Source organism: Nothobranchius furzeri, chromosome 14 (assembly GCF_043380555.1).
Source record: "Nothobranchius furzeri strain GRZ-AD chromosome 14, NfurGRZ-RIMD1, whole genome shotgun sequence".
Taxonomy (NCBI): Eukaryota; Metazoa; Chordata; class Actinopteri; order Cyprinodontiformes; family Nothobranchiidae; genus Nothobranchius; species Nothobranchius furzeri.
In genome coordinates this window covers 32,525,134-32,547,674 of record NC_091754.1, presented here as the reverse complement: position 1 = coordinate 32,547,674, position 22,541 = coordinate 32,525,134, and the positions used below count along the sequence as shown (strand labels likewise).

Below are 22,541 nucleotides of genomic sequence, written 5' to 3'. Positions count from 1 at the left end.
CCTGCCCTTAGTCAGTGAGAAGATCAAGGATAGTGCAGACTGGGAACAGTTTGGGCTATTCTCTTCTCCTCGGTTGTTATTTGATGATATTCGGTTTGCTCGCTCATTTTGGTAAAGAACTCGTTGTGGATTTGGATTTAGGATAAGACTGTTTGGCAATTTGACTTTGGACCGGCATTTGGACGTAGACTTTAGGATCTCCCCTTTTGAATCTACATATATATAATTATTCTCGGTTTTCTTCCCACCCCCTTCTGGGGTGGCGTTTTTTGTTTCCCCTTTTGTAAATATATCTCCTCTTGTTTTGTGTATATAGTATTGGTTTCTAGGTTCTTTGTAAATATCCCTTGGTTTTGTAATAAAAGATTCTTGTTTTTTAAGCGACACAGCACTTTGTTTATTATTAATCCACACACTAATTTTATTACTCCCCCTCATCTCTCCTAGAGAGCCGGGGACGTAATAACCCGCTAGCCACCAAAGCTGCTACTACTAAGCAGCTAACCAACCATAGATAACTTCTTTGGATCTAAAAAAAAACATTTTCAATTTTTTGTCTTACTTTTAAACTTGAAATTTGACCCCAAAGTAGCTGTTGGCTTCTGATCTGCCATCCTTTTGAAAATACCATGGTGTATTCTGGGTAATTTTTGTTACAGTACCCCCTTCTATGTCCCGACCATGTCGACACCCCCCCAGCCCTCACACCAGGGCGTGGCTTAGGGGCTATATACATACATATATATATATATATCCCCATAGCCAGTTATTGGCGTAGATTTGCTCGACATTGGTGGGGACTTGTAAGTCTACCATCCTCTCAGGACCCTTGGTTACACTCACACACTTTTGACCCCACGAGTCACTCTCGTTGCATTGCAAACACAGGAGTCTTGCATATGACTGGAACATTTTCCTTCCAGCTTTGGTGTTTAAATTGGTTAGTTACATAGTTTATTTATTTGATCTATTTTTTTAATGTATTCTTTCTTTATACGTGCTTTTTAAACAATTTTTGTACCTTGATTTATGATCAACATTATTTTAATATCTATATAACTTTTATATTACAATTCTCATTTTTAGCTCTTTGGATTTTATATTTTAACCTTAATTTAACCTTTTTCCAGTGCTCCCTCTGTCCCGGCGGTGGTGGTCGGCTGTGGCGGCCTGGGTGCTTTCCATGTGTGCCTGGGTGGTGGTGGGGGTCTCTGTCCTCCCTGACCTGGGCGCCTGGTGTCAGTGCCTCAGCTGCTGCTGAAACTTATATTTGGTGTAATAATTTAAATATTTAAATCATCAAAATTTAAAATCATGTTTTAAATTCAAGAGCGATTGAAGACTAAATAGAAATTCAAATCTGGAGTGAATTTGCTGTTAATGTGTATTACTCTGTGGCGCCGAGGCACTTGTCAGAATGACCCTCATGCGCTCCGGAGGAAGGTAATACTGAGGAGGCCGTTGTCCAGTGCAGACCCAAGTGTACTTTATTTACATTTAACAAAATTAAAATCCAGGCAGCACAAATCCATGCCTGCCGCTCCATCCAACACTCAACTCTCTCCAACAAACACAGAGCTGTATTTATAACAGGTGTGCCTAATTGGATTAATCCTAAAACTCAGACACAGGTAAATACAAAAATACAATCTTCCAATACTCTTAAATGATACTTAAATCATCATCTCTAAGATCTCATTAAATTATTACAATACAAAAATAGAAACATCCTTAATCAATCCTAAAAACATTCAGTGAAACTAATCTGCATTCCTGGAGCAATTTCACAGGTCACCCCTCCCATTCCTACTGAATGGAATGCTCCAGAACCTTCTTTAGGTGCTCCAGCTCACCGGGGAATCTGTTAGCTGGAACACTTGCAGAAGCACAAGGGAAACCGGTAAGTACAAACATTCATTTATTTACCACTTTAAATCTTCTATATTCATACTAACTCTTCTTACAGGTCCAAACGCTTCCCCCTTTCAAATAAACATTAAAACAATCATTGAGTCTGGTTTCATTTATCCTTCAGTCATAGAAAAACCTGTGTAATGGACTTGCTACATTACATACTCTTATATGAAGCAAAATTATGCCTGAGACCTTCGTTTACTTTTATACAGTCACATTTCAGAGTTTCAGGCCTTCACACTACAGCAGACAGAGCTCGTTTTTTGGCGGGTGTAGCGGGCATCAGGTATCTCACTCTCTTCCAGAAGGATGAGTTTTGCGCTGCTGCACTCTGCAAGCCCCCTGACCACCTTATGGGGGCGCTCTTGCGAATCAGATGCTGCAGGCCAGGTGGAAGGTGTGTGTACCCTTGGAATCTGGTGTCTCCCAGCTGGACCAGAATCACACTCATCTCCCTTTGAACCAGTGCATGGTGGATCCCAACCTGGAAATGATGCCCAGAAATAAGATATTTATTTAATAATTTATTCTGTACAGAGCACTGCTGCAGGTAGAAATCAAAGGACAGAAAGCCTAACGTGAGCCAAGCTGGTCTTTATTGTGTATTATTCTGAAGTACAGAATGATGAAAACTAGTTCCATCCAAACATTTCCTGCTGTAAGTGTTCCTTCTCCAAAGCAACACCTTCCGGCTCCTCAACTCACTTTTTTCAATGAACAGCAGCAGCACTTTTACCCTGATTTCACCTCAGATGTCTGAACTGCTTATCTTTCGGATGATGGTGGCACAGGAGTTAAGTGCTCACCTCGTAATCGGAAGGTTGCAGGTTCGAGCCCCGCTCAGTCTGTCTTTGGGCAAGACACTTAACCCTCCTTGCCAACTGATGGTGGTCGGAGAGACCGTTAGTGCCTGCGTACAGCAGACTCGCCTCCTATCAGTGTGCCCCAGGGCAGCTGTGGCTACATTGTAGCTCATCCCAACCAGGGTGTGAATGTGTGTGTGAAACGGTAAATGACAAATTGTGTTGTAAAGCACCTTGGGGGTTCCAGGACTTCAAAAGGCACTATATCAACAGGCCATAAACTATTCTCTCTAAGGTTGAACCTCTGAGATGGAGCCTTTTTGGGCTTAGAGCTGTCATGTCCGAGGAGACAACCACCATGTGCTCACAACCAAGACCAAATCGTCCAAATGTGGGAATGCATGGTCAGCTCAGCATGAAATGGACCGCGGGAAAGCAGGGCCAAAAGCAACACATTCTCACACCCGAAGCGTCAAAAAATAACACTGGGTGACCAAGTGTTTGTTTCCGACATGTTGGGAGTCCCGCTGAAACAAACGCTTTGTCACCCAGCATCATTTTTCGACACTTGTGAGAACGTGTTGCCAAAAACTACAGCTGGCTCAGCACAAACAATACCATTGTGAATGCCATTACCTCACCCGGCCCAGATCGAGCTGACCCAAGTCTTAATGCGCAAATGGCGTGTTCTAGGGATGGGTACCGAATTCGGTACTTTTTAAGGTACCGACCGAATTCCATAGTACCGACCGAGCACCGATTCACGTCATTTCAAACGGTGCCTCGTTTCGGTACCCGTCCATCATAACGAGAACTTGCCAAGACAGCTGCGCATGCGCAAGAGCGTTATGTCATCGCTCGCTGCGAACCAGTTGTAAACAGAGCAGTATGGTAGAAAGAACGCACGCTAACGCTTGGGTCCACTTCACTAAATGTGATGGGTAACTGGGTGATGATGAAACCAGCGACAACGATCTAAGTGAGACATCCTCATCTTAATCTGCTCCGGTAAGTAAATATAATTAGCTTGATATGTTAGCTTCCATTTCGCTAATGGTGTGTTCGCTTTCTCCACGGAACTCCGAATTCCCAACTAGAAGAACATGAACGCACTCTAAAGTTTGGCTTCACTTTACTAAATGTGACGGGTGAAGACGAAACCAGTGACAACGATCTAAGTGTGAGGCATTATCGTTTCAATCTGCTCTAGCAGCTAAATAAACTGTTTAAGATAACGTTAGCTTGGTATTTTAGCTTCCATTGCTACCATTGTTATCAGCTAATGGTGCGTTCGCTTTCTCCTCGGAAATTCTAACTTCCCAGTAGGAAAAATCAAATGAAAAAAGACGGCAAAAGGAATGAAGATGCACAGTAAATTTAGTTCACAGTAAAGATGTTTGCTTCAGTTTAATTATCAGCTTATAAAACTACAAGGACGATGTTCTCTTGTCTGATGGCACCATCTAGTGGCTGACAAGCGTATCACACCAAGACATTGTTTCACTTCCGTATTTATGACCAAAAGCAACGCCTCTTGTTCATGAACATGCTATTCTAGCCGACAAAACAAAGCTTCAACACAATGTTTTACAATTATTCAGCTCAAGTTATGTTGTGGTTTCATATATTTATATTTTTAAGACTTGTCAGTGAGAAAGGTCGCTAGCTCTGCATCAACCGAGGTATGTCCTTGAACACTCGAGTACGCTCTGTGATTAATGTCTATACGGAAGCGGTAGTCTAACCCTATTGGTTGGTGCTGACCAGCACGCAGTTCATATCACATTGAGCTTTACGGGACAGGGGGCGGGCTTAGTAAAAAAAAAAAAAAAAAAGAAAAGGAAAAGTGACGTTTTGCCTACATACGATAAGACAATTACTTTTATGGATTTCTAAAAAAATCATACATAATTCCTTCTTTTTTTTTCCCGTGTCCTGTCTAACTGTGAAGCAAACAGAATTGATGTCTGAATGCTGGTGACAAGCCTTACACATTTACTCTCAGGGGAGCATCAAAGCTTCTGCTTTAATGTCACGCCTGATACTTAAAACTTTATTGTTGTTGTTTTTTGAATGCTTTATAATTCCAACCTGACACGAGACAGAGGTGAAAGAGAAAGGAAGAGACAAAAGGAAGGGATGAGGGGGGTTCCACAAAAATAAACAATCAATGATGAACAAGAGTCTCTAGAAAGAGAAGAACAAACAAAAAAAGAAAGAGACACACAACAATACAACTAGAGCAAGCTATCACTGCGTCAACCTGATGAGGAAATATAAAATCAACATTGTTTTACTGAACATTCACACAATAAAACACAGTGAATTTAGTGCCAACCACAGCCTTAAGACATGTGTTGAAAATGCCCAAGTCCATACTTATGAGAGTGCCATGTGAGCACCTGTGTGCATTCACGCGCTTGTTTATGTAAAGCCAGGCGGACACTGCGACTTTTTCACTCGTAGCATTCAGCTTCAGCTCAAACTGTACGACTTCCTCGCAGGGCAGATCTCACGAGTCATGCGCTCACACTGCACGACCCAGTTCTCTGAAGCGATCTGACTGCTCACACTGTACGTCTGGTAGCAACACGTTGGACCTAAAAATATGCTAAAAATAGCAGTTTTTACTCAACACGTCAGACTTTTTTGTCTTGTTTTGCCTGTTGTCCTTCGGGAGTGCTGCAGGAGGACACACAGGGATTTATGGGGGTTGGATGAGGAAAACGAAATAAAGAAAGTAAATCTGTGTTTTGTGATCAGTTTAATTTGACATGAACACGACAAACACGCTTTCTTGACAACCTTTGTGAGTAAAAAAAACGTGTAGAAATAAAAACGAACAAAGTGTGTTATTAGGGAAATAGCAGGCGAGCGGTGTTGATGCAGGATTGCGCATGCGCCATGAGCGGTTCTGGTACTTTTTGGGCCGCAGCTGCTCGCATCGCCGCTTTAACAGTGCGATAGCCTCACGAGGGACGAGCAAAATATTAAACACGCCAGAAGTCCGTGCGAGCTCACGATTGCTGATCGGTAGCTGGTCAAGTGGTGTTAATCGCCTCTTGTAACCCCCTGTACACTACACGACGCTTGGCACAAAACTCGCCCCGATCTTGTGGATTCTCGCACGAGTGGAAAATCGGCTCAAAAAGTTGAAAAAGTCGCACAGTGTACGCCGCTGAGTCTTACCTGCCAGTCAAACCCCCCAATGACTGAGCTTTGGTTTGAGGTTGGACATTTGTTGATAATCCCAGATGCTGAACCTGAAGTGAGGATGACCATCAGTCTGTTACTCTGATTCAGACATTTTTCCACCTGCACCAGATGATCTGTTTGGAAAGATAAAACTTGATTAATGTTATTCAGTGTTTTTATTAAGAAGGAATACATATTGTATCTCTACTAGAAAAGAGATTATATATATATATATATATATATATATATATATATATCTATATATATATATATATATATATATATATATATATATATATATATATATATATAGATAGATATATAGATAGATAGATATAGATATATATAGATATATAGATATATATATAAATAATGGGGTTACTTGAGGGAGGAAAAAGAACATGTCCCTCTGGATCACCTTCCTCTGGAGTTTGCCCCAGAACCAGGGAGAGATCCCTGGAGCAGATCCAGGAGATATTGCAGGGAGTCAGTCCTCTGGCCTGAAATGATTTAGGATTGGGATGGGGAGTATCTAAGGAGGCATGTGATTCCCTCCTGGACCTGTTACCTCCATCACCTGTTGGAGTTTCTAATTTGCCTCTGATCTTCTCATCTTCCAAGTGATGAACTAAATTAACGAAAAATAAAATCTTTACATGGGGCAACATTGGAGGTTAAGGTAAACCTTGATAAGCAACATATACTGGACACTCACAAACATAAAACCACAGGAGGTGTGCGGGAGAGGGTAAAGGGATAAGCAGAGCGAGCAGTGAGTCCATCGTGACTCCGTGACCTTACACCCAGATCCACAGTTCCATGTCAGGAATAGGGAGGGTGGGAAGGCTGAGCGACCGTCTGTATTCATGAAGGCTGAACAAAATAATGTAGAAGATATAAAAATAACCTTCTACACTTACCTCTTTCATTAGCTTCTGATTGAAAATAGATTTTAGGACCCAATATGACTTGAAAAGCCTGACAGCATGACATCACACTGTCACTTAACATTTATGAACTCACCCAGCTTGACTTACAACAGGGAAGGCTGTTGATGGCTTAGTGTCCAGCAAACAGCAGAGAACGTCTTGGCAAGTAGAAGCTAACTGTTAGCATCAGCAACTCCACCACATGGCAAAACTCCTCCAGGCTTGTGTTATTTGTGGAGATTAAACATTCATGTTGCATAGTAAACTAGCCAATCAGAGGTAAGATGTCCAAATATAAAGGAAGTAAGAACCTAAATCCGGTCATATGAGGCGCTTCTCTATTCTAGATCCTGAAACAGGCATATCAGGGCTTTTGGTACCCAGAGTACAACTTAAACGCCATTCTTTCCTGCTAGACCACTGCAAATGTATTGATTAAACAAGTGAACCACACCTTTAAAAAAACACATGAAGTTCATCATTCTACTGAGTTCTGTGGTCAAGCAAATATTCTTTAAATCCTTTACTAAGATAACAGTAAAACTACATGCTAACCTTCTCCTGGTATGTCGTCTCTCCCCTGGATGAAGAGTTGATAACCACACTTTTCTTCAAGCACTGAAGGCAAAGCTACTGTGACAAAATGCAAGAGTTTGTCTTCAGCGTCCTCGTCTAAGTCCTCGGTCTCATAGATCACAAAGGCATCGTACACACTCCCATCTGGGGCACACAGACAACATTATTCAAGCCAATGTTTTCCCTATTTGTTTCTTTTTTATGACTTCATTGGTTGCAAAAGTACCCTAAACCTAACATTTAGTGCATCCTCCTGTTGTCTCATCTCTTGGTAATTTTCCAATTGGATTTATCTGAACAAAGAGGTAAGAGACCTTTATTAAACTGCAGGATATGTGTCAACTAATTATTTGTTGTAAAAGATGCAGGTTCCTTTTAGTCACAAAACATCCGAGTGGAAAATGACGCAACCTGTGGTTGGGGACAATAAATTACTCTTTGTTTGGATTAAATCACTGGTCTGCATCATAAAACAGCTTAAAGAGCAAGTCACCCCCTACCACAGTCTAACTCCACTCCCACTTCATGTTTGAAAAATGCAACAAATGCTGTTGCCTGGCAGACCGAGAGGGCGGAGCTGCTAACAAATACACACATACAGGCTCACGACAGCACTGTGACATCATAATGTACCAGTTTACATCATAGCATACCTCTTAGCCAATAACGGTGGCAGATTTAAATTCAAATACAGTGCAGAGTTTTTACCTGACAATGGTACAACACTGACCGTTTTAGGCAGAATATTTAAATTTTAACTAAGATGTACTGAAGTGCCAAATTATTGACGACACGTGTCTGCAGCACGATTAGACACTCATTTATTTAGTTTATCAGCAATAAAAAGTAGATTTGCGGGTGACTTGACTTTAAAGAGGTTACCAAAAATTCTCATTTCAGAGTATTAAATATTATTTACACACAGTTTCACTTTTGTCTCAGCTGCCAGTTTTGAAAGCAAAGTCCTTCCTTGTTTACCTTGATTGTGTCTGCATTGATGGAGGTAAGGTCTGAAAAAGAGAGCCAGATCAATGGCAAAACACTTGACCAGGGTTGCTGCCAACACGCAGATGAAAAACACACACACTCCTCCAATGGCTAGAGGGATGATCGACTCTGGGGAAAAAAGATAGACTAATGAGGATGAATGCTGTCAGCAGCAGCAGGTATTTGTGCGACAACGGTAAATAGTAATTCACATACTGACCTCTCTGCTTGAGAGTTAAAGTGGTTTCCTTATATGTGTACAACCCTTGACCCTTACATACAAACTCCTGCTGGAAATCTTTTGCTGACACTTTGTCAATAGTCAGGATTGCTGTGGAGTACGTGTTTTTAGAAGGTTCTTCAATTTCTCTAACATAACAACAAGAAAAAGTACTCAGTATAAAAATTACAGAGGGAAACATGATGGGTAAGAATCTCGTAGCTTTTAAAGCCAAAGTAAACATTGCTTTGTGTTTCCTTCAGAATAAACTCAGACTAAGCTCAGGTCATACCGCGTGGTGGCTTGATTGTATCCTGTCATCTGTGATATTTCTTTATTGTTAAGATGCCAGCTGGCCTTGCAGTCACGTTTGACATTGGTTCCACAGAAAATGGTACAGTTCAGCTTGATGCCAACACCTGTAAGATGCATTAAAGGAAAACCTCTTATCTTTAATAGTAATTGTTTTAAAAGCTCTGATTTAAACTCTGAAAACACTTGTAGACTTAAGTCAACAAGTGTTTCCGGTTGGAGAATGACCTTTAGTACACCAAACATAAATAAAAGTTTTATATTTACAGTATGACTGTTTATGGAGGATTTCTTACCTTCATCAGCCAGCTGCTCCTTGTTGTTTGGAGAGAGGATTTGTACATCACGGTTGATATTTGTCTCTGTGAGGCAGCAAAGAATCAAATCAAGTCAAACTTTAGTCATAGAGCACATTTCGTGCAAGGCAACGCAATGTGCTCTGCAGTAGATAAAACATAAAATAATCAATGATGAATCATGTACACACTCATAAAACTAAGTGCATACATACTTAAAATAGACACTTAAAACAATTTTAAACTCATACGCACAAACACACACACACGCACGCACGCACGCACACACACACACACACACATCTACATGCTCATAAAACAGAGACTGAGGTAAAAGTAAGTAAGTAGCAAAAACCTCATTACAAGGCCTTATTTAAAAACACAAACTAAAAAGTAAAACAATAAAACACAACAAGACAACCTAACCATAGGTTTGTTCAAATAAAAGTTTTTAACTTTATCTTAAAAGTTTTGGCTGCTTCCCTCAGGTCTAAAGGCAGAGTATTCCAGATTTTTGGAGTGTATACACTAAAAGCAGCTTCTCCCTGACTTAGAATATGTACGTGGTATGGTATAACCAGGTTGCCATGACCTGCAGACCGGAGTAGTCTCACTGGTATGTAAGGGGTTAGCAGGTATGTTATATTGTGTGGCGCAAGGCCATTAAGAGCTTTATATACAAGCAGCAGGATTTTAAAATTAATTATTTTCTCAACTGATAACCAGTGCCTACATCTTAGAACAGGAGTGATGTGTTCTGATTTCTTTGTCCCTGTCAGAATACGAGCAGCAGCATTCTGAGGGAGGGCTGTCAGGAGGCCATTGCAATAATCCAACCTGCTGGTTATGAATGCATGAATTCATCTTTGAGGCCAATTTTTGAGACAAAATGTTTGACTTTAGAAATGTTACGTAAATGATAGAAAGCTATTTTAGTCGTATGATTTATGTGTTTTTTAATTAAGGTCGCTGTCTAATATTACACCCAGGTTACGAGCTTCACTTTTACATTGAAGAGACAGAGAAGCAAGAAGTGCTACTACTTTCTGTCTCTGGGCATTTGGACCAAATACCAGGATTTCTGTTTTACCTTGATTTAACTGTAAGAAATGTTCTGACATTCATGCATTCATATCCTTTACACATTTTTTAAGAGAGTCGAGGGGAGCTGTATTACCAGAGGACAATCAAATGTATAATTATAAATCATCTGCATAGTTATGATAATTTACATTATGTCTCTGAACAATGTGCACAAATGGAAGCATATACTGATTGAATAACAAAGGACCAAGAATCGAACCTTGAGGTACACCATAAGCAACCACCATGTCTGGACACTGAACACATATTTCTGCACTGCAACAACTTCTGAAATCAAGCTGCAGCTGAAACCTGGTGGTAATTTTCCAGTAATAACTCAGTTTTTGTCAAATCTTGAGGAAGCATGAAATGAGAAAATGTTGTGTCATTTTTAACTGTAGAGAGCCACCTCTCCCCCACTCTTAATTTGATCATGTTGAGCCTAGTGCATATTCAGAAAATGAGTCTTTGTTAAGCTTTTGCAAAGTTTTAACCTTTAATCCATCCAGCCATTCATCCTTCTGCTGTCTCTTATCCAATCTTTTTTTTTTAGAGTTCTGATGAGAATTAAAAAGAGAGATCATATCTCTCCTGTCTTAGCTTCCCTACATTGGCTACCTGTTAAATTCAGAATAGATTTTAAGATCCTTCTTCTCACATATAAAGCTCTTAATAATCAAGGTCCATCATACATCAGTAATCTGATTGTTCCATATGTTCCTAACCGAGCACTTCGCTCTCAGACTGCAGGTCTACGGGTGGTTCCAAGAATATCTACACTTAGGATGGGAGGCAGATCTTTTAGTTATCAGGCTCCTCTCTTGTGGAACCAGCTCCCAGCTTTAGTCCGTGAGGCAGACACTTTGTCTACTTTTAAGAATAGGCTTAAAACATTTTTATTTGATAGGGCCTATGGTTAAAATCTGATGTTAGCCTAAATCTGGACAAGTGGGGGATTACAGGGAGGTGGAGTGTACAGTCGGTAAAGATGGCTCTCGCTTGCCCTGCCTCCAACATGCCTACATCTAAATAGGATAGATTATCCAGGGTTAACTCTGTAGTTATGCCGCTATAGGCTTAGACTGCTGGAGGACACACTGACCACTTTTCACACTCTACTGCTTTATTCTACAGTCTGCTCTTTAACTGTATTATTTTGTGCAATTTCAGCTGTTAACTTTATTTTCTCTGTAAGTGTTTTTCTCCCCAGAAGAAGCTACAATGACGTTCTGCTGAGCTGTGGTGGCCTCATGGAGGGGGCCATCGACTAGCTCACTGCTGCTAACCACTAATACATTCTCTCTCTCCTGATAATAACTTTTTGTTTTCATTGACTTTTGATGTGCTACTACTAGTTTATCAGTTTAATTATAGATCCACTAGGATAAATACAATAAAGTTTATCTTTCACCAAATACAATATTTACTAAGACATCACAATATAACTATAGACACATTACTTGTCTTTGTGTGTGTGTGTGTGTGTGTGTGTGTGTGTGTGTGTGTGTGTGTGTGCGTGCGTGCGTGCGTGCGTGCGTGCGCGTGTGCGCGTGTGTGCGTGTGTGCGTGTGTGTGTGTGTGTGTGTGTGTGTGTGTGTGTGTGTGTGTGTGTGTGTGTGTGTCTGCTCTGTCTTCTCGATCCCCAGTGAGTCGTGGAGGATGGCTGCTTATACTGAGCCAGGATTCTCTGGAGGTTTCTTCCTGTTAAAAGGGAGTTTTCCTCTCCACTGTCGCTGCATGCTTGCTTAGTATGAGGATTGCTGTATAGTCACTGACACTAGTCAGTGACTTGATGCAATTTGCTGGGTTCCTTATATAGGAAACATTATTTCTGATTGGCTTAATGAACTGTGAATTGGAATGCTTATTATGTGAAGTGCCTTGAGACGACTCTTGCCGTGATTTGGCGCTATATAAATAAACTTGAATTGAATTGAAATGTTGGGTAATAGAAATACCAGGTTCAGGGGGGAAGCCCAGACCTCCACCTGCCCAGTAACACCCCAGGGTAACATCAGGCCAGAGCAGATTTGCAATCCCTCCAGCAAGGATCTGCTTATCGTCCTTCCAGTTGAATGCATCCAAAACATATCCAAATGGCAAGAACTAGGAGTCCCCCTAAGAACACAAACCTTCTTGCCCTATTCCTAAGGCTACTTGTATCCAGGTTTATAATGAAAGTTCTGGGAAACAGCAACAAAGATTTAGAACTCTGAGCTAGCCAATGTGCTCCCTCTAAAGCAGGGTGCCCATCTGGTCCTGGAGGGCCGGTATCTAGCACATTTTAGTGGTTTCTCTGCTCCAACACACGATTCAGTGGTTGAATTACCTGTGCAGCAGCTCACCAGGCTCTGCAGAAGTCTGATAATCACCTACTGATTGAAATGAGGTGCGTTGAAGCAGGGTTAAAACTAAAACCTGCTGTGGATACTGGCCCCCCAGGACCAGGATTGATAACCCTAACCCTCTAAAGCAGGGGTCACCAACCTGGTGCCCCCAGGAACCATATAAGGTGACCCCCCCCCCCCCCCCCCCCCCCCCCCCCGCCTGTTCTTCTAATAGCACAGGTCTTTTTTTCCTGTTTTTTCTTTCTTTTTCTTTTTTCTTTTCTTTTCAAGTCTAAGATAACATTAATAATTTCTGCTGCCCTCTTTATCATCACAAATGTGTCATGGAAGGTCCTCTAATTTGTGGCAAAGGTCACATTTACCCAGCTGGGTCAAGCTGGGTCAAACAGTACTTTTAAATCCACAGATTAAACAAGGAGCCACGATGTCTGCTCAATATCATATCACCTATCGGCTGCTGTTCCATCCCAGGAGAAGGACACTTCAAGTTCAGGATGATAATAATTAGATAATAATAATTAATAAAACTCTTTGATTTTATTACTGTTTAATATAATCATCATAAATGATCACTTGGTTCAAGCATAAAGGTATTTTAATTACATGAAATTAATTATTATGCTTTGGGTAATAATGAGTAAAGATGATTATGGTTGATGACAGTAAAGAATGTGTTTAGCAAAGAAGGTCAGTTTCACCTTATCCATCTAACACAGAGTCCAGATAAACGATAACTGCATCACATGTTTTGACGCATGACCAAGCTTTCTTGCTGAGAGAGTGGGAGTGTCCTGAGAGCTTTGTAAACTGTAACCATCACCAGCTTCAGTTCAGTTCTTGAACCAACATCACGGAGGAAGGGAACGGCCGTCCCTAAAACCTCCACCTGCTTTTCTGTCACGCCGACAAGAATAGCTAAGAATAAACAAAACTGTAACCAGCTGACGAAAACTCTACCCAGAGTTGTTGATTTCTGAGTTAAGTTAAGACAAAAAACTCCTTCAGAGTTATGGACTTTGAGACGCCAATAGTTCATCAGTCGTGTGACCCACGGAGACAACCCAGGACTGATTTGGTTGCATAGAGGTCCTTCTACCATCCTCGTGCCCGGAGGAAATCATCTCCACCTGACTTCTCGGATCTGAAAGGGGTTCTCCGGAAAATGGGTGAGGTAGACACTAATCGACAGATGACGTTTGATGCTGTTCTCTCTAAATACCTCAGTTAGCCGCAAAACATCATTTCCATCCTGAACGCTTCTTCTCTCTGTGAAAGAAATCTTCTGATAATTCCATTCACGCATTCAAACTCGTATTTTTCAATTTAGCTTCCATCCAGCCACAGGTTTGCTTTTAAAACAAGTTTAATATCAAAACTGTTAAAAATTGTCATTAAATTGTCATCCATGAATTGTCATTTATAATTGTCGTTTCAAATCTTTAAGTTTAAAATTGTTAGTAATTAAATTTCTTCATTTTTAAACTTGCCTCATTATTGAAACGAAACACAGAAAAGGTATAATATTTCTGGTTGTTGTGAAGCAAAGATCATAGCTTCTGATTCAAAATAACTTTTGCTATTAAATTTAATTATCTAAATTAAACATTAATCCTTGGATTAAAATTAGACCAAACAGGTTGGTGTGTGAACTTAGATCGAAATATAAGTATCCGGGATATTTATACACGATCTAAGCCTCATAGGTTGGCCATCTTCAGAATCTAACAACTGATAGCAACCAGTGTTGATTCTAGTGTGTAGTTTAACCTCTACAAATGCATATAGATTTTTAAACTAAATTTATCTTAAAAGAAAAACATTAAAAATGTTTATCAACCTGGTCGGCCTTCATAAGTCTCAACAATGGTGAAGTAGCTCTCAACTTCACACAGGTCGGTGACCCCTGTCTTTCTAAAGAGGAAGAATCTGGTCACCCTTTTCTGGGCCAAGCAACGTCCTCATGGTGTCTTCATAGAAGAGGTCTTGTATTGATGGCAAGAGAAAATGACGTCCTCACTAGAGAAGTCCTATTTGACATTTCTCAAGGGTCAGAGTTCTGATGGGATTTTAGTCATACCAGAATCCAGTGTTTTGCCTGAACGAGTTCACAGAAGGATTGTTCATATTTTGATGAAGGTCTACTGAACTCGCTGTGTTTAACGTGAAAGTGAGCACACTCATTCTGGTGTTTGTGAACGGCACTCTCACATTTAATTTTGTTCAAGAGAGGGTCAGAGGTCCACGGCGCTAAAGCCATGGCATAGACAGTATAAAGAGTAGACCTTGTATTGGCTGCTGTGGTGTAAGAAATGCAGCCCCCACCTTGGACCGGTATCCACGGATGTAAAGTATTCCTCCCAAATAGGTGGTAGCAGTCAACGTGGCTTCTAATCTGTAATGTCTATGCTGTTAACAACGAGATAAGGATTGTTTTTTTTACTTATTCATCACAAATAACATGAAACACTCTCTCACCTAGCTTAATTAGCCTCCTGGAGCCTGAAGTCTTGTACACATGGTGATTGTGAGTCCACGTGCAAACACAGGTGTAGATATCCTCATCCTCTTCAGTGGCATTAAACACCCTCAATTTTGCTTCATGCTCACCTTGACGGAGGTTGGCACCCTGAAGCAAATAGAGCCACAGATGTCAGAGGAAGAATAACAACAAAGTAAGTAACAATAATCTTGTCTCACAAAAATTCTGCATTCAAATTCCCTCTTACATGTTCTACTTCTGCTGCACCAGTTTTGGCTGTTGATTTCATTACTTCTTGTTTAACATGTGAAAGTCAGTAATCACCATGACTATGGCAGCCCATCATTTAGCTCCACCCCCTCACTTATTTGACAGAACACATGCACCGGTGCTTCTCGTAATCATCAGTTCACGAGTTTAACATTTGTTTTGTACTTGCTGTTCTGTTTGGAACGCAGGCGAAAACTATATGTATTTTCCCTTTTATGGGATGAAATTATTAAGGTAATATTAATGAAAATGCATGTGTCACTATAAGCTTTCATGACCTTACCTTGTACCAGGTGAACTTTCCTTTGAACACATCACATGTGCTTTTCACAGGTGATGGACATGAAATAACTTTGTTCAGCTTTGAGTTTTTGACAGCTCCATAAGTGAGATCCTCCCCACTAGATCCATTAAAGACTTTAATAGATACATGATGGGTAACACAATTACCAGATGGAGTTGTTTGCCTGAACAAAAGACAAAATGAAATTATTTTCTTTTACTTGAAAGATTATATTTTTAGGATTTTAAGTACCATGAAATCATCATTGATGATTTCTAAAAAAAAAAAACATCTAAAGATAGTCACCAGCAATTTGTCATTATATATTTATCAGTAACAGTAAAAACGAACTTGAAATTTAAGAAGCATTTATTAGATTTAAAGGTTGAATATGGAACACTGACACTTGTGAACACTCTGGTGAACTCTGGTGTTCAGGTGTGGTATTGCAACAACAGGACTAGCTTTCCAGCCGCTGAGATGTTGGTTGGCTGCTGACTTGTTCTAGCACCATGTTTAAAGACAAATCATACACTATAAGGACTAATTTCTATTAATATGTTTATTTTACAACAGTATTTACGGTTAGAGCCAAAAAGAGCACACGTCACCCCTCTGTTCATTGAGCTCCACTGGCTACCGCTAGCAGCGCGCATCAAATTCAAATTGCTAACACTAGCATAAAAAGTCAGAGATGGTACGGCTCCCATCTACCTGAATCCTCTTGCAAAGGCTTACGTCTCGGCCCGGCCGCTCCAGTCATCACAGGATCGTCAGCTAGCAGTGCCTACACCACGCTCAGGACAATCCAGACTCTTCTCATGCATCGTTCCACAAATGTGGAATGACCTACCAAGCACTACCAGAACAGGGGCTTCCTTTTCAATTTTCAAGAAACTCCTGAAGACCCTGCTCTTCAGAGAGCATCTTCTAAACTAGCACCCTCCCTGCACCCGTCCCCCCTCTGTACTGTCCACTCCTTGTTCCCTCCTCTCCATGATTGATGTCAAGTTGTTATTGTTATTGTTGTTGTTAGCCTCAAGGGCAACATGCCGATTATCACTTGTAAGTTGCTTTGGACAAAAGCGTCTGCTAAATACATAAACATAAACATAGAGCATCTTCTGGGCTCAGAATCAGCTGTTTGGCTTGTCAAGTCTGCCATTTTGCACAGTCCCAACCTCGGACTTTTTAGCACAACGGTGCCGTCTAGTGGCTGATAGAAGTAAACACAAACACAGCGTTGTGTCCGACAGAATAAAAATTTGTTTGTTTATCTTTTTAAATATAGCTTTTAAAGTAGAAACTGTACATCCATTCTGCACACCTCTGAACGCCCAGCAGAGCTATTATTATTATAAAAATATAGCTTTTTATTTAAATGTTCCATATTCTAACTTTAAGAGTAAACAAGAGCGAAGAGCCACTAATTTTCAAAGAAACTGGAGTTCAACTTTCAATATCTCCATAGATCTGTATCACTTGCTGTTGATAATAATCGGCAATAGCAAATAAACACCAGCACAACACAACAGAGCTCCAACAGACGGTGGAAGACATATTACCTGCTGGTCATCAAACTTTGACCACAGCAGCTATAGCATCAGTTTTGCTCAACATAAAGTGAGTAGTAGTTATCTCTGTAGTTATGCTGCTATAGGCTTAGACTGCTGGAGGATACACTGACCACTTTTCACACTCTACTACTTTCTTCTACAATCTGCTCTTTAACTGTACTATCTTCTGCAATTTCAGCTGTTAACTGTTTTTCTCCCCAGAAGAAGCTACAATGATGTTCTGCTGAGCTGTGGTGGCCTCATGGAGGGGGCCATCATCTAGCACACTGGTGCTAACCACTTAAACATTCTTCCTCTCCTGATAATAAATTTTTGCTTTCCTTGATGTTGGATGTGCTACTGCTAGTTTACCCGTTTAATTATAGATCCACTAGGATAAATACAATAAAGTGTATCTCTCACCAAATAGAATATTTACTAAGAAATCACAATGTAACCATAGACACATTGCTTTGTCTTGTGTGTGTGTGTGTGTGTGTGTGTGTGTGTGTGTGTGTGTGTGTGTGTGTGTGTGTGTGTGTGTGTGTGTGTGTGTGTGTGTGTGTGTGTGTGTGTGTGTGTGTGTGTGTGTGTGTGTGTGTGTGTGTGCGTGTGTGCGTGTGTGCGTGTGTGTCTGCTCTGTCTTCTCGATCCCCAGTGAGTCGTGGGGGATGGCTGCTTATACTGAGCCAGGATCCTCTGGAGGTTTCTTCCTGTTAAAAGGGAGTTTTCCTCTCCACTGTCGCTAAATGCTTGCTTAGTATGAGGATTGCTGTAAAGTCACTGACACAAGTCAGTGACTTGATGCAATTTGCTGGGTTCCTTATACAGGAAACATTATTTCTGATCGGCTTAATGAACTGACCTGAATTGGAATGTTTATTATGTGAAGTGCCTTGAGACGACTCTTGTCGTGATTTGGCGCTATATAAATAAACTTGAATTGAATTGAATTGAATTGAATTGAATAATAGTTTAAAACCTGAGTTTAAAGCCTCAGGTTAAAGTTCATGGCAATTAGAAAACTTCTTTTCGTGAAACTTCTAAAAATATCCAGGGGATCCAGTGTACCAGTTTCGGGAAGTAGAAAATTGCCACATCAGACATGAGACTCACACAACAAGATGTTGACACTTATTTCCTGATATTTGGACCTCTCACCTCTGACATCTCAACACGATTCTGCCACTGACTCTGTTTGGTCTACAACAACAGATAGGTGTAGGAGACTGTTTTCATGATCAGCCTGCATGCCAAACTTGGAATGACTGATTACAATCAGAAATAATCATTAAAAAAAAGTTTTTTCAGTGTTCCACACCTTTAAGAGAACTAAAACCAGAAGAACGAAAGAGCAGGAAGACTGGGGCCCTCGAGTGAGAAAAAGGTCTATTAAGTGTGAGTAAAAATAAATACTGACACTTTGTGTCTTCGTCAGAGTATTTTCTTAGGGTGACTCCCGTCTCTGACAAAAACACACACAGTGTTGGAACGTTATTAGTTTTTACTCGCACTTAATATTCCTTTTTCTCACTCGAGAGCCCCAGTTTTCCTGCTCTTTCCTTTGTTTTCACTGGCTGTGGAGCACCGACTTGTGAGTGGATGAAGGCTCTACTCAGTCATTAGGGCTTCACAATCCTGAAGCTTTTGTTGGAAACAACTAAAACAGGTAAAGTCCAGTTATTAAAGATAAAACCTTCACCAGCACAGTTTAACTCAAAATTTGGCTCTTGTTTTGATGATCCAGACCCAAAAGATCTTTTGAGCTCTAACAACTAAAGCCTGGATCAAATTTTCTCTAAAAAGCCCTGATTCCAGAAGACAATTTAAAACCCTATGGGCCACTGCTGGTGTCGGTACAGGATCTGCTCGGGTGCCAGATCGGCTCGGGGTCCGTCGACTGCCGATGACGTCAAAGTAGTTGATTGGGTGAACATGAACCTTACGGAAGTTACGTAATCACGTTACGTTGTTATCACGGTCCAGGCAAATCTTTCTGTTGGATAGCTGGACAACTTTAAAAACAAATCCATCATTACCTCTTTGAAAATACACTTTTAGCATAGAGCTGCATGTATATTAGGGCCGAATGATTAATTGCATGTGCAATTAAATTGCAGTGTGACAAAAGGAGATTTTCTAATCGCAAAGGCTGCAATTTGGCAGCGAGTGGTTAGCGCAACGCTAATGTACATGGAAAAACCCATAAGAATGCTAATGCTAATATCACCGATTACATTCTTACAAATTATGAATTAGAAACGTGCCAAATGATTACATTTGGAGTCTAATAGAAAGTAAAACTACCATCAATCAAATAAGTACAGACAGGTATTTTAGTAAAGCCAGAAAACTTTTAACTCCAGAGTTTTGGCTAGCAGCTATGAGCGTAACTGAACTACGCATGGACAAGACGTCAAAAACTCTAACTACAAAATACTTCAATAAACGGGACACACTTCTTTCCTGCAAATACAATTTCACAGGTGTTGCTAATACCTATGATCCTTCAAGGGATGTGCTCAAAGAGGAGTTCAACATTATGAATAAAACATAGTGTTTTATTTTACAAATACCATTATAAACACAAACTTACATCTTAAGAAACATTATTTTAATAACGAAATTGCTAAATTCTTTCCAACAATATAAAGATGTGTAGTGTATTTTGTCCAAGTGGGTTTGCCGTACTTTGACGTCATGGGCAGTCGAAGGACCCCGAGCCGATCTTGCACCCGAGCAGATTCTGTACCGACACTGGAGCTATAAGAAGCCTTCTACAAACTTCAAAGACATATTTTCTTTATATGGAATGATAAAGTTTGTTTTTTAATACAAATAAATAAATAAACAAACATGAAAAATCGATAGTGGCCTCAGGCTGATAAATAACAACATTGGATAAGACATCATTCCACTCTAAAGCTGGTTAAAAACAAGATTTATTACAATCACATTTTAAAATAACATATTCGAGCTGATATGGAGTATAAATGAAAGCATTAATGTAATGTAGGGACAAGTAATCTTACTTGGCTGTGTAAGAACCAGAATCAGCAGTGCTGACGTTTAGGAGAAAAAGCGCCCCGCCATGGTGATGTGTCTCGTGCGTCTCATCCGTGGTGATATTCTCAACCTCCAGGCCATTTTTGTACCAAGTAAAATTTTCATCAGGGGAGTTAGGATGATCCAAATCATACGGCACAAAATAAAACGATTCACCTTCAAGAAGTTTAAAATGTTCCAAGTCCAGTTCAGAGCAAGTTGAATTAGATGTCGCCGACACTGAGGGAAAAGATGATAATGAATTAGACGCAGGGCTAACAACTCTCACGCACTGAAAAAAACTCATTATTTTGAGAAAATAAGTCAGAATTCTGAGAAAAAAGTAAGAATTTGCTTTCTTTTCTTTATTTTCTTGTCAGTGGCTCTAATCCTCTTCCATACAGAGTACTAATAAATAAATAAATAAAATGTAGAGCACAATAAGTCTCAATATTAATAAACCCCCCCACTCTAAACGGTCGGCGAATTGTCCGCTCCCAACCCCATCACTCCCTCTCACTCTTTGAAATGTTCAAAAGTTGGCAGCCTTTAGCCCTGATGACATGTGAGAAAAACTGTAAAAATTGTAAATGTTTTTCACAGCATCACTAATAGGGGTTGGGTATCGAAACTCTGTACGCCTTTGGTGATGACCGAAAGCATTCAGTAGTTACTGGTGTTTCCCGTGCAAAGTTTCAGTACCTTTCCAAAAAACGTTCCCTGCTAATGTGGCGCTCCATTTCTTTCACCTCTGTGATGCGCAGAGAAGACAAGTTTGTTTACCAAATGCACTGCACAAATCTGCTCCCAAATCTGTGTTCCCTGAAAAAGGCTTTTTTGTATCATTCTGAAATGTACATTATTCTTCAGTTTTCATTAACCGTACTGTTTTTTAACCTCTGTCAGTTCACCACTTATCTTTGTACCATTTCAAGCTATTCATTGGACTTGAATGACTTAAACTGCAACTGGAAAATTTGGGGCGTTCTAAAGCTTTTGACCGGAAGTGGATGTACACCTCATACAAATTTATACAAATGAATGCAAATGGGTTTTCAGTCAACTGCACCTTTAAGTATAACCTCCTAATCCTACAGTGCACTACTCATTTCATAATGACAATTTATGAAAGCTATTCTCTCAACAAATAAAAAATTAAATCAATCTTCCCTCTGCACACACTACCTGATCTCCATTCGTACGTAGAGATGAGAGCAAGCAGTGGCACGAGAAGCTGTAAGGCATCCATCAGCTGAAAACCAAAAGACACATACTGATGTTTTGCATACTTTTTAATCATAAACTGCTCTGTAATATGTGGTTTGGATTATCTTTGGTTAGTTTCGCAGCTACCAGAAACTTCCTCAGAAAGCTGCCCCCACAGAAGATTAGGATCAAGACATTTACACAGTAAAAAGAAAGTTCTTATCAGAGCTCAGTTACAGGCACTAGATGCTTTTACATAATCATGCTACAGAACTGCCAGAAAGATGTGACATGTTTAGTCAAGTTTATTAAACGTTTGATGCAGTAAACACACACACACACACACACACACACACACACACACACACGCGCACGCACGCTCGCACACACACATCCTCTGTAGTGATGGGTCAATAACAGTCCTAATTGAAACGATTTGTCCTAAAACCATGAGCAATAGTTTATGAGATGAGATAAATGTTTAGTGTCAAAGTAAATTAAACAATTGAATTTCCATTCTTCTGCATTACAACATGATTGATTGAAAAGCTATTAGAATGAAATAGTTGTAGTGTATGAAGTGGCTAGGGGTGTATAATCTTAAATATACAGTGGTGTAAAAACGCACAAATATTAAAGAAGCCCCATGAAGGTGGTTAAAGGCAGCAGAAAAACGTTATGTTCTGGTCCCATTATGACTAATGTTAAGGTTTGTTCATGGCTGATGTCAGTTTCTCCAAACCGAGTCTGTTCATAGCACTTTGTAAAACAGATTAAACATGAATTGTTCATGAGCTTTTCGTAGAAACACATTTCATAAGATCTGAACTTTCTTGTGAATGGATCCACGTGGCTTCATGAGCAGTGCTGGTAAAACAGCATAAATATAAATATGATCTTACCTTTAAGGGGACTTTCTCTGCTCCTTCCTCTAAACTATTTGAGGTCCCTGTGAGCAGGAGGCTCACGTGAGAAAATGGAAGAAAAGGATGCGTTTCTGACAAATAATTAAATGGTGCAACAACCAGAGAGGTGGCTG

At 40.2% G+C, this 22,541-nt stretch overlaps 1 protein-coding gene across 3 annotated transcripts; it reads right to left on the bottom strand.

Annotated features, from left to right (window-relative positions):
* Window positions 1-1,464: 1,464 nt before the first annotated feature.
* Window positions 1,465-22,539, bottom strand: il1rl1 (interleukin 1 receptor-like 1). 3 transcript variants are annotated; one of them, XM_070544485.1, is made up of 13 exons: window positions 22,405-22,539; window positions 21,482-21,548; window positions 20,284-20,536; window positions 15,696-15,879; window positions 15,139-15,289; window positions 9,233-9,298; window positions 8,917-9,043; window positions 8,625-8,773; window positions 8,396-8,533; window positions 7,397-7,561; window positions 6,295-6,540; window positions 5,907-6,046; window positions 1,465-2,398 (listed from the first exon to the last, which is right to left on the bottom strand). In XM_070544485.1, the coding sequence occupies exons 2-13, from the start codon at window positions 21,543-21,545 to the stop codon at window positions 2,150-2,152; spliced, it is 1,932 nt and encodes a 643-aa protein (XP_070400586.1). In that variant the 5' UTR covers window positions 21,546-21,548; window positions 22,405-22,539; the 3' UTR covers window positions 1,465-2,149. The 3 variants fall into 3 exon arrangements, with proteins under 3 accessions (XP_070400586.1, XP_070400585.1, XP_070400588.1); XM_070544484.1 differs by lacking the exons at window positions 21,482-21,548; window positions 22,405-22,539 and having other exon boundaries at window positions 20,284-21,474; XM_070544487.1 differs by lacking the exons at window positions 6,295-6,540; window positions 21,482-21,548; window positions 22,405-22,539 and having other exon boundaries at window positions 20,284-21,474.
* Between the last annotated feature and the right edge of the window lie 2 nt (window positions 22,540-22,541).